This window comes from Urocitellus parryii, chromosome 5 (assembly GCF_045843805.1).
Source record: "Urocitellus parryii isolate mUroPar1 chromosome 5, mUroPar1.hap1, whole genome shotgun sequence".
Classification (NCBI taxonomy): domain Eukaryota; kingdom Metazoa; phylum Chordata; class Mammalia; order Rodentia; family Sciuridae; genus Urocitellus; species Urocitellus parryii.
This window is the reverse complement of record NC_135535.1, coordinates 88298017-88311465: the sequence shown is the minus strand read 5'-3', so window position 1 is coordinate 88311465 and position 13449 is coordinate 88298017. Positions and strand designations below refer to the sequence as shown.

At 33.4% G+C, this 13449-nt stretch overlaps 1 protein-coding gene across 1 annotated transcript in view; it reads left to right on the top strand.

Moving 5' to 3' along the window:
- The window catches only part of Etnk1 (ethanolamine kinase 1), a 63110-nt gene that overhangs the window by 23512 nt on the left and 26149 nt on the right, over positions 1 to 13449 (top strand). Inside the window, exon 3 of the mRNA XM_026392337.2 lies at positions 12316 to 12456. Coding sequence (XP_026248122.1) covers positions 12316 to 12456 — 141 coding nt within the window. The remainder of the gene's footprint in view (positions 1 to 12315; positions 12457 to 13449) is intronic.

Sequence of the window (13449 nt, the reverse complement as noted above, 5' to 3'; positions counted from 1 at the left end):
CTTTCTTAACCAGAAATCTTTTTTATTTTTAAATTTATTTATTTATTTCAGTTTTCGGCAGACACAACATCTTTGTTTGTATGTGGTGCTGAGGATCGAACCCGGGCTGCACACATTCCAGGCCAGCGCGCTACCACTTGAGCCACATCCCCAGCCCCAGAAATCTTTTCATAATCTTTTTAACCTCAAGTAGAAAAAATAACTATATAGTTGTCTCTTTGTGTCCTTGGTTGACTAATTCCAGGACCCCCACACCCCCCCCAAAATAACAAAATCTGAATGCTCAAGTAAGTCTTACTATATAAAATTATAATCTACAATATTTTCCCATATATTTCAAATATTCTCTAAATTACTTATAATATCTAATACAGTGTTAGTAATATTATATAGTAATATACTATTGCTATATAAATAGTTGTTATGATTTATTGACAAAATCATGGAATAATGATTTTAAAAAGTCTGCATGTTTAGAACAGGTGTAATCATCATAGGCCTTGCTATATAATATGTAAACAAGATACTAAGCAACTACTGCTCAGAGAACTGGAGAGAAAGTGAGGAAGATCATCTATGGAATTTTGGAATGTAACAGCAGGGTAATTCTACATATTTTATATGTGTGGAATTATAGTGCTTGCCACATAGTAAATTAGTTTTTGTTTTGGGAACTTTCTGGAATTATTTCTGAATATGTTTGATTTGTGATGGACTAAATCTGTGGATGCAGGCTTGTGAATACAGAGGGTTGACTGTAGTTTTTGTCAAGAACACTAAAGTTACCAGGTGTGTGGTATGCATCTGTAGTTCTAGATGCTTTGAGAGACCAAGGAAGAGGGAATTGTACATAGGAGGCCTTCCTGGGCAACATAGTGAGACCCCATCTTAAATAAAACGAAAACAAGTCTGTATTATGATAAATTTTTTAAAAAATGTTTTGTGTTGGGGATGGAAATAAGAGCCTTGTATATGTTAGGCATACGATGAACTTTTTTAAAATATCAAATATATAAGTGAACAAACCATGGTTACAAGGCCCCAAAGAAAAGGTTAGAGATAGAGATGCACATTTGTTATGTGATTGTTTAGCTTTTTTTCCTTTAAAAAAATGAATTTTGTATATTTATGATAAAAGGAAACATGACTTATTAATAGGTTATTATCAATTTGGAGTTAGTTATGTCACATTTTGATCTCTTGTTATGAGCTTTCAGGCTTGAATAAAGTCTTGGACTTTTAGGAAACTTGGTTGTTAGTCCAGTTTGTTGGCTGCATATTAGACTGATTGATTGAGCTTTGACTCAAAGTCCACAGTACTCTGTGGCTCATTAGAGCATAGTTATATACTTATGATTAAGATTGTCTGCTTGGATAATGTAAAAGGCATTGGAATATGTTTACCTAGTCTGGGGCAGGAAAAAGAAATTACTCCCCACTGTCTTGAGTAATTTACCATCTGTGACAGACAGCAACCTCACAGGAACGAATAATCTATGTAGTATACAAAGAACAGCAGAAAAGAATTTTAAAAAAAGTACAAGTAATTTACTGTGTATATGTGGGAAACTAGGAAATGGTTTACTAAGGTCATTTGAACTGGATTTTAAAGAACAGGGGCAGAACATAGAGGAGGTGAGAGAATGTTATTAGTAAAGATAACTAGTTAGACCAAGTTAGCAATTGTACTAAGCTAGTGCTTAATTAGTAATTTCATTAATGGAGATTTATCATGATCTGTTTCGTTTGAAAGTTTCTGTAACAAGTATTGCTGAGATTTTCAGAAAATTTTTAAAATTAAAAAGCATTTAGGAATTTTCCCAAATTACTTTTCAGTTTTTCTCAAAAATTTGCCTGTTTTGGGGGAATCTTTACTAAAGTTTAATTAAAAGCACCCAGTGACAGATGTAAAGGAAGAAATGTAGTTTGGAATTAATTGTTACAGATTTATTAGAAAGCATGCTAGAGGTACTGTCATGGAACTGTCACATTGTGGGTTGCATGTAAAATTGGCCATTATATGCTATTCACATTGTTTTTTTAGGTATTATAAGTAATCTAGAGAGAACTTAAAGTATAAGCTAGGATTGTATATGATGTTTGTGATTCTGTATGATTGTATGTACGAATAACTACATCATTTTCTATATGAGGGACTTAATTGAACATCCAGAAAAACTGAATTGAATAATCTGGAGGTTCAAGGGTTCCTGGAACCATTCCATCTAAGTATATCAAAGGATAATCATATAAATTCTGTTTTTTTCTATTTGAGTTTGTTTAAAAAGATTATGAAAAGTTCTTTATTGCTGAGTTTTGAGTTATTTGTATATTTTTGATAATAATCCTTTATTGCATGTGTTTTACTAATATTTTCTCCTATGGCTGAATTTAGCTCAGTTGGAAGAGTGCTGTCTAGCATCAAAAGGCATGGGTTCCATCCCCAACACTGCAAAACAATGTGCCTACCCCTCCTCGAACAAAAAAGCCAAACAAATATTTTCTCTCTGTCTTTTTATTCTCTTGGCAGTATCTTTCACAAAACAAAGTTTTAATTTTACTGAGTCCAGTTTATCAATTCTTTTGTGGATTTTGTCTTTGATGTATCTAAAATGTCATCAATAAATCTGAAGTTCTGCTAATTTTCTTCTGTATTTTTTACCCTAAGAGTTTTTTAGCTTTAAATTTTATATTTAGTTCCTTAAATCCTTTTTTGAGATAATTTTTATAGAGGGCATGAGGTGTATGTTGATTCATTTTCTGCTTCTGAATATCTAGTTATTTAGCACCATTTGTTGAAAAAACCATATTTTTTTCATTGCATCACTTTTGCTCCTTTGTCAAAGATCAGTTAATTTTATTTGTGTGGGTCTGTTTCTGAGCTGTTTTGTCCCTTATCTGCTTATCCTTTTGCGAAGTCCACAGTATCTTATCTTTAAAGTCAGGAAGTATCATTTCTCCAACTTTGTTTTTTGTCCTTCAACATTGTGTTGCCTATTCTGGGTCTTTTGTCACTCCGTATAAACTTTCAGAGTCGTTTGGTATGTACAAAATAACTTGCTGGGTTTTTTATTTGAGTTTGTTTGAATCCGTAGATCAAGTTGGCAGTATTGAGTCTTATCCATGCACATGGATTATCTCTCCATTTATTTAGTTATTTGATTTCTTTCATTATAGTTCATAGTACAAAAATCTTGTATTTTGTTTGATTTATATCCAAGTTTTTCATTTTTGGTGCAACTTTAAAAGATAATTCCGTTTTATTTTCATGTTCCACTTATTACTGGCATATAGAAAGTGATACTGGCATATAGAAAGTGACTTTTTTTTTCCTTTTGGGTAATCTGAATCAAACTCATGTCCCTGTGCTTGCTAGGCAAGCACTATACCACCGAGCCACATCCTGAATCTGGAAAGTGATTGACTTTTGTGTATGAACCTCTATCCTTGCTATAATTCCTTATTTTAGGAGTTTTTTTTTATCAAAAAATTTCTTCATAGGTAATCATTATTTGCAAAGTAAAACAGTTTTATTTCTTCACATTCAATATTATATGTATGCATTGTGTTTAATTACATTGGCTAGGACTTCTAGTACAGAGTTAAGAAGGAGTGGTAAGAATGTGCTTGCATTATTCCTTAGTAGGAAAGTTTTGTTTCCTCATCATTAAGTAGTAGTGTGTAGATATTCTTTATCATTCTACCATTAAGGGTTTTTTTTAAATATGTATTCTTTATCAACTCGAGGAAGTTCTCCTTTCATATCTGTTTACCGAAGAATTTTTGATAAATGGATTTTGGATTTTGTGAAATATTTTTTTCCTGCATTTCTCAATAGGTGATGTTCATGTGATTTTTCTTTTTTTTTCCTTTAGCCTGTTGATGTGATGGATAATATCATTTGATTTCCACATGTTGAACCAGTCTTGTATATCTGGGATGTTCTACCTTGCATGATTTGTGATTCTTTTTATACTTTGTTGGATTTGGATTTTTCTAATATTTTGTATTTTATTATAAAAAGTAGGAAATAAGGGCTGGGGGTATAGCTCAATATACAAATGTTTGCCTATCATATGTGAAGCCCTGCATTAAATCCCCGGTAATGGGGGTGAGGGGAGGAACATTAAAGAAAACATCTTAATTAAGACATAAAAGTATTTTTTTTTCTTTTTCATAAAAGTACTTTTCAGTTCTTCTTTTTTAGAAAATTTTACCTCTCCAGTTCTTTTTATCATATCAGTTCTTTTTCTGTTAATATTTTTTTAGTTGTAGATGGACACAATACTTTTGTTTGTTTATTTTTAATATGGTGCTGAGAATTGAACTCAGGGCCTCACATGTGCTAGGCAAGTGCTCTAACTACTGAGCAACAACTCCAGCCCCATTTTTTTCTTTCTTATTGTCTATACCTTTATTTTCCCAGTATTGGAGATTGGACCCAGAGTTCCTCTACCACTGAGATGGCCCTTTTTTTTTTTTTTGAAACATGTCTTGCTAAGTTGCCCAGCCTGCCCTCGAACTTGGGATTCTTCTGCCTTAGCTTCTAAAATAGATGGGATTACAGGTGTGTGCCTCTGCACCCAGCTGTTTATAAAATTTGCTAATAGAAAATAAAGTGCCTTAGTCAGATTTTTTAAAGAACTATATCTTTTAAAAATTTTTTTTTTAGTTGTAGATGCACACAATACCTTTATTTTATTTACTTATTTTTACATGATGCTGAGGATTGAACCCAGTGCCTCACGTTTGTCAGGCAAGTGCTCTACCACTGAGCTATAACCCCAGCCCAAGAGCTGTTTCTTTTTTATAAGCATTTTATTTTATTCAAAAAATATAAATTGTGGTAAATACACATAACAGAATTTATCATCTTAACCGTTTTTGAAGTATACAACTCAGTTGTATTACATTCACATTATTGTGCAGCTAATTTCCAGGAATCTTTTCATTCTGCAAGTCTGAATTTCTATATCCATTAAATAACAACTCCCTATTCCCCCTTTCCTCTAGACCCTGACAATCATCATCTACTTCATATCTCTATGAATTTGACTACTGTAGGTACCTCATGTAAGTGGAATCATACAGTATTTGTATTTTTGTGGCTGTCTTATTTCACTTAGCATGATGTCCTCAAGGCTCATCTATGTGGTAGCATGTCAGAATTTCCTTTTTTAAAAAATATTTATTTATTTATTTATTTATTTATTTATTTATACGTACTGGGGATTGAACCCAGGGTCTTGTGCATGCTAAGCATAAACTCTACCACTGATTTATATCTCGAGCTCAGCTTTTCCTTTCTTTTTTAGGGCTTAAAAATATTAAAAATATTCCATATTATTATATGCTACATTTTGTTTACTCATTCATACGTGAATGGACACTTGGATTATTTCCTTTTTTTTTTAAACTAATGTGAATAATACTTCTGTGAACAGGGGTGTACAGCTATAGTTTTGAAGCCCTACTTTTTAAAAGTTTTTTTAAAAATACATACCTGTAATTAAAATCACTAGATCATGTGGTCATTCTATTTAATTTTTTGAGGAGGCATCTTACTGGTTTTCATGTAGCTGCACCATTTTATGTTCTCATTAATTGTGTACAAGCGTTCCATTTTCTCCACATTCTTGCCAATAGTTGTTTTCTGTTCTCTTCCTTTTGTTTTTTGTTGATCACAGCCATCCTGATGAGTGTGAGATGGCATCATATTGTTCTTTGGATTTGCATTTCCCTAGTGATTAGTGATGTTGAACACATATTCATATACTTAGTGGCCTTATGTTTATTCTTTGGATAAATGTCTGTTACCATCCAATTACAATTTTTTGTTTCCTTTTTTGGCGGGGGTTAATGGGGATTGAACTCAGAGGCACTCAACCACTGAGCCACATCCCCAGACCTATTTTGTATTTTAGAGACTGGTTCTCACTGAGTTGCTTAGTACCTTGAGATTGCTGAGGCTGGATTTGAACTTTTGATCCTCCTGTCTCAGCCTCCTGAGCTGCTGGGATTACAGGTGTGTGCCACCACGCCTGGCTGGATTGTTTCTTTTTGTTGAGTTGGGGTTTATAATATATTGTGAATAATTATCCCTTGTCAAATACAGATTCTTCTAAACTTACAAGAAGTTAATTATTTCTGATGAAATAATTATTAAGCTGAAACAATATTATTAGTTGTAAATTCTTTAACATACCCACCCTACTAAACACTGTAGGTCAACAAACACAGCTCAGGGTGGAATATTGATTGTTCATCTTTAGTGATTACGTGGCCAACAGGGATCTGTTTGCTGCTGCTGCCCAGCATTGCATGAGAGTATCCTATTGCATATTGCTATCCTGGGACTAGGTCAAAATTTGAAGTATGGTTTATGCTGAATGTTTATCACTTTCACACTGTGTGAAAGTATTGTCAGAGTTTTTCTATATGTCATTTGCAAATATTTTCTCTTATTCTGTGGGTTGCTTGTTCACTCTTTTGATGTTGTCCTTTGCACAGTTTTTAATTTTGATATAATCCAATTTACCAATTTTAATTTTGTGGCCTGTGCTTTTGGTGTCATATGTAAGACATCATTGTAAAATGTTCACTGTCAATAAGTTTTTTCCCTCATGTTTTTGAGTTTTTATAGTTTTAGGCTTATATTTAGATCTTTGATGTACTTGAGTTAATTTTTATATGTAGTGTAAGGAATGGATTCAGTTTTCTTTTTTTTTTTTTTGCATGTAGATATTTATTTTCCCCATTTATTATCCTTTCTCCATTGAATGGTCCCTAGTTCCTTTGTTGAGTATCGTTTTGATTGGATATGTGTGAGTTTATTTCTGGGTTCTCTATTCTGTTTGTCTACATGTCTGTAGTTGTGCGAGTACCGTACTGTTTTGATTACTGTAGCTCTGTAATACATTTAAAAAAAATATTTATTTTTTTAGTTGTAGTTGGACATAGTACCTTTATTTATTTATTTTTATGTGGTCCTGATGTTCGAACCCAGGGCCTCACATGTGCTAGGCCAGCACTCTACTGCTGAGCCACAACCCCAGCCTTGTAAAACATTTTTGAAAGTACAAATTGTACTATTTCCAATTTTATGCTTCTTTTTTCAATGTGGTCGTAGCTAATCAGGGAACCTTGAGTTCATGTGAACTTTAGGATAGATTTTTCTGTTTCTGGAAAGATCCATCTTTGGGATTTTGATAGCGATTGCATCGAATCTGTAGATCTCTTTGGGTTAAGTTGTGTTGTTTAGCAGTATTGTTTTGCAATCCATAAACATAGAATGTGTTTTCATTAATTTATGTACTAAATTTTTTAAAGCAACATTTTGTTGTTTTTGGTGTAAAAGCCTTATATTTTATTCTTTATGATGCTATTGTAAATGGGATTTCTTTTTGTTCATTGTTAGGATAAAAATGCAACTGATTTTTGCATGTTGATTTGTATCCTGCAGCTTTGCTGAATTTTGTTTATTAGTAAAAACTATTAATTTTTGTAATGGAAGCTTTCCTAACAAATTGCATGTTTTGCTTAAGCTCAGTTTGCCAGAAATTTTAATGAGTTTGGTGCTTAGAATTAGGACATACTTAATTTTTAAAATCTCTTACCAAAGCCTAGTTTTAAATATGTAGGTAATATGGTTTAATTGGACTCAGTTGTGTGGTTTAAAAATTAATTTTTTTTCCCCCAGTTCTGGGGATTTAACTGAGGGCCACACACATACATGCTAGATAGGTGCTGTAACCATTGAGCTACATCTCTAGATCCTATAATTGTTATTTACATATGGAGATTTATTGTAAATAAGTTGCCTTCATTTCTGTTATGGTCTGAATGTTTCTACTCAAAAATGTTTTTGTTGAAGCCTCATTCCCAAAGCAATAGTATTAAGAGTTACCAGAGGTTAAACCCAGCGTGTTTAACCACTGAGCCATATCCCCAACTCTTTTTTAAAAATATTATACTTTAGAGACACAGACTCACTAAGTTGCTTAGGACCTTTCCAAGTTGCTGTGGTTGGCTTCAAACTCATGATCCTCCTTACCTTTTAGGGGTAATCAGTCATGGTAGAGAAACCTTCCTGAATGAAATTATTGCCCTTATTAAAAGAGGCCTGAGGAAGCTTGTTCATTTCTTTGACCATGTAAAGGTGCAGCAGTAAAGTGGCAAAAACCTTTACCAGACATGGTGGAATCTACTAGTACCTGGATCTTGTACTTCCCAACTTCTAGATCCATGAGAAAGAAATTTCTTTTTTTTTTTTTGGTATTGGGGTTTGAACTCAGGGACATTTAACCACTGAGCCACATCCCCAGTCCTTTAAAAAGTATTTTATTTAGAAACAGGTCTCACTGAGTTACTTGGGCCTCACTAAGTTGCTGAGGCTGGCTTTGAACTTGTGATCCTCCTGCCTCAGCTTCCTGAGCTGCCGGGATTACAGGCATCTGCTAGGTACCTGACTATTTGTGTTATTGTTTAAGACACTCAGTCTTAATGATGTTTTTGTTATAGTAGCCTAAAAGTACTAAAACACTTTGTTAATTTTGCTATACAAAAGATAAAAAGACTAGTAGTTCTGAAATCTGTAGAAATTGACTTAAATTCTAGACTTTGAGAAAAAACTAAAACTAGAAGTGGCTTTCTTACATAAGAAATAAGCAGTATTTCAAATGAATGATTATTTTGTATAGGAAAATATACTATACGACTGTAAGGAAACTATATTACCAGAGATAACAAAAATTCAAAATAAGTTTTTTTTATAAGTTGTTAATAGACCTTTATTTTACTTATTTATATGCGGTGCTGAGCATAGAACCCAGTGCCTCACACATGCCAGGCAAGTGCGCTACTGCTGAGCCCCAGCCCCAGCCCCTCAAAATAAGTTTTAATCAACCTTACGATGAATCTGATAGTGGAAGAATCCCTTGGTCTCATGGTAAATTTCTCAGTGCACTGTGCCGAGTCTGTTGCCAGAATAACTGGCTCTAATTCATAAGACATTATGTTAAGTATCTTCTAAATGCTGAGTGTTAGAATAAGTAGAATAATAAGACATTGTCTTTGCTTCTTGAAGTATAACTTATCATAGTGTTAGAGTAATAGTAAAAATAACAATCTATTATTAATAGAGATTAACATAGTAACAGTATTATGGTATGTGTATTAATAGAGATTATATAGTAATAGTAACAGTGATAATAATTATTACTATTATTTAATATTAATAATATTAAGTTACTATTATTACTGTTATATTATTGCTGCTATTCTATTCTGAATTTATAGTAAAATATTGCCTAGCATATCAAATAACACGCTGATACATTTTTATCTAATCACATTACACATGATACTATTTAATATTAACTTTGCATGTTATGTAATTAATTTTATTTTTAAAATGCATTTATAATTAGGGCAAATGTTGATATTTATAGAAGATATTGAACAGTAGTTGTTAAATTTTGGTGTTTATTTTTGCAAAAGTTAATTATGCTATATTATGAGGATCACAGATAATATAAGCCTTTTCTTTTAGATTAGGCATGTATCACCTTATTCAAAAAATGTTTTTAAGGTGTTATATAACACTAAATATCAGAATTCCAGCCATAATTTTTGAAATTTATTTTGAGGAGTAACTGTATTTGAGAAATTTTTTTACACAATCACCTATTTGAAAAATTTTGCCTTTATAGTTTATAGGCATTTATTCTTTATATTACTGTAACTGAGGAAATTGATGTGAAATGGGATGTTAGTCTGTGGGATGTATTGTATATAATTTTGAATGTGAAGTTCATGTCATTATTGAATATAAAAGTTTAAATTATATTTTTTTGAAAATATTTTAGTTGTTGATAGACCTTTATTTATTTATACGTGGTGCTGAGAATCAAACCCAGTACCTCACATGTGCCAGGCAAGTGTACTAGCACTGAGCCACAGCCACAGCCACCTGTCGCCCCTCCTTTTAAATATTTTTTTAGTTATTGTAAATTAGGTTTTTATGTAGTTGTTTTTTCTTGGTACTAAGGAACATGTGCTATTAAATCTGAAGGAGAACTTCAAAACTATATAATTGGGCCAACTCTTTTGTTTTTCTTATAAGGAATCAGGGAAAGTAAATTATTTGCTTAAGTTCAGGTCGCAAATACAATGGCTCAATGTAACTCCAACTAATTTTGTGCACTGTTATAGGTATATTCTATATTGGAAAGGACTTGGCTTTTGTGTCAGATTATCAGTTCAAATTCTGGCGCAGCCCTAGTTAGCCTTCTGCCAGAAAAGTCCAGGCACTGAAAATTAATTGATATTTTCTGTTAGTGGCTATTCATACTTAATAGATTCCATTCACATGTAAGTACTTTTGAAGTTGTGGCCATACCATTTTATCCCTTTTTGAAGTATTTACACTAGAATTGTTATTCTAGTCACTCTAGATGAGCAAGTGGACTCCTTCTAAAATCATGTTTTATAGTTTGCAAGTCAGGGTCTTCTATATCCTTTGGGGGTAAAACGATGAAAAATAACAGTATTACTCATTTGCTTTTAAAAAGCATAGCAAATAAAATTTGTTGGATTTAAAGACCTTTTCTGATCTGTACCCATCTCCTGAATTATCTGTCTCACTTGTTCACTAAATAGTTCTGTGACATTAGATTTTGTTGGCAGAGGTTGCTTGAGTTTTATGTAATGCAGATTGTTTGTTTCTTTAAGTTGCCTGTTTCCCCCTCTTTCAAGTTTTCAAACCAGTTATTACAGCTTAAAATGTGTGTGTGTATGTGTATGCACATATGTAGTCATATTTTCCTTTGTTTTGATTTTATTACCACCTGCCTTTTTTGTCAAGTTACCCGGTGCTTTAGTACTGTAAGTTCAGTTGTGCATTGCTTCCTATGCACATATGAGACTGACATAAAAATAGATTTCTTTCTATATTCTGAATAGCATTAATGAATGCAGGATCAATTCTCTTTGGCTTAGGTTGGGTTGTCACTGTGGCCTATGCGATGAAATGTTCTGGGCAAGCCTTGGTTATATGTTTACCCCTAAATGTAGTAGTGCAAATGGGATACAATTATTTCAGTAAGCTCTATAAGAACCATTTGAACTCAAAAAATGAGGGAAATGGGAACTTCTAAGGAAAGTCAGGATTCTTTTTACTAAAAACTAGGTAGATTAGAACAATAGTGTTTATGATAGTATAAAAATCTTATAAAATTATGCTATTAGATCGCAGGTTAGTGAGTGATTACTTTAAAGTCATTTGGGAAGCTTTTAAATATCTTGGGTCGATGCCCTGACTGTACCCTGGACCAGTAAAACCAGAAATTCTGCAAGTAATATAAAATTCCTCAGCAATACTATGCAAATAAGAAGGAGGTGGACAGAGTTGATGGAGTATTTAGTTAGCAAGGGTTCAATAAGAGGGGTATCAGAGAAGTTCCTGTGGGTGAAGCATGATCCCATAGGGAGCGCAGGGAGTCCTCATAGCCAGGAAGGGACTTACAGTTTAGGAAGTCATGGAATAATCTCCAGTCTGGAAGGAGACCCAGGAAGAAAAAAATGAAGCCTGGGATTCAAGCCCAGTTTCATAATGTATATTGAAAATCTAAAGAATCAGGATCTGTTCCTGCTAGCTTCAATGGATGTTTGTCTAGAGCAGTAGTTTAGGAGTCTGATTCACCAGTGGATTGCCCATTAGTTGGTCAGAAGTGAAGACAAATGCTTCAAAGTTACTTAGGGTCCTGCTTGAGAGGTCAAATGATGAATCTGACCCTCTCTTGAGTTGTGGCACCATAACTTAACAAAATTCTTCTGTGATACTTACTAAGTGTGATAAAGTTGATTTTACCATCATAGTAGGTATAGGGACCACAGCAGTGGGATTTTACAGTAGTTTGGGAAAAGAGATTGGGCTCAACTCCAAATATAGGATAGGCTAGTAGAAATTCATAGCCAAGTGAGCAGGATGGGTGAGGTCGGTGGATCAAAAATTGCTGAGGTTACATCAAGAGTAAGGGGCATTCTGGTTAAACTAGCCCAACACGGTTCACTGAAGGTAGTCCAGGGTAATCAGACATCACATACCTGATGATAGGGGATAAAAAAAAAAACCTCAGGGTGTCTGACTTAGCAGGGTTTGTCTGCTAAAACTGGATTTTATAAGGAAATGCATGGAAATACCTAGGAGACATTTGAGAAGCCTGACTAAAGGTTAGTTAAGTGAAAAACCTATGGCAATAGATGTAAACTTTATGATGCTAATTTTTTTCTTTTATGCTGTTTTGTTTTAAATAGGCTGATAGCGCGCCAGCTTGCTAAAGTCCATGCTATCCATGCACATAATGGCTGGATCCCAAAATCTAATTTGTGGCTCAAGATGGGAAAATATTTCTCTCTCATTCCCACAGGATTTGCAGATGAAGACATTAATAAAAGGTAAAACTACTTTCATATTTGCAATTGTTTTCATCGCTTTGCTCTATAATAGGGACTAAAAGGTGGTAATTACAGTGTTTCTATGTATTAAAATTTGATTTTGTTTATCTCTGTGTTGAAGTTTAAAAAAGCTTGATTCTTTGACTTTCAAATGACACTACAAAAGTAACTACCTCTCTATCCCCCTGAAGATCCTGCCCACGGAAGGGGGAAGGTACACAAAGGGGCAAGAAACAAATATTGAGCACATATTTAGAAATAATTATAAAGATCACTTATGAATGCATACATTTTTCCCTACTATGAATTTTCCATAGAGAGTTTTTTAAAAAAATTCTTCTTAATTCAAAGTTGTTTTGAGAAAAGACAGATCTACTTTGGAACAGTATGGTAATATTGGATAAGTTTGGGTTGTCTTAGTTTACTGTGATAACTTAAATGCCAGATAATGAATATTAACATTCATTTGTTGGAGTCTTACACAGCTTTTGTAAGACTGACTTCCTAGGTTGCAACTGACTACAGTATTTCCTTGATTTCTACATTAAAAAATTATATATCAGTATTTAGAATCTAAATAATATGAATGTATTTTTATATAGTATGGTTATTACTGATAAAATTGGAAATTTTTATTATGTTCTTTATATCTAAAACATGTGAAGGCTGTATCTTTGTATTTAGAAAGTCTTTGTTTTTTAAGAACATGTAGGCAAGCAGGACTTTTAAATTTTTTTCCTTGTTTGCTGCGTTCCTGGCAACATAAACACTCAGACTTTCGCCCACCTAGGGACTCTATTTGCCAGGTTGCTCGTGACTAAAACACTCAGGGGGTCACTCCAGGGGAACTGGGCTAACTGGGCTGCACAAAATAACCACACGAGACAGAAATACCTTTTTCTTTGGGGATGCTGTGACAGCACCTCTGACCTTAAGGATCCCCAGAAAGAAAGAAAGAAAGAAAGAAAGAGCACGTGCTGACCCCTTTTATTG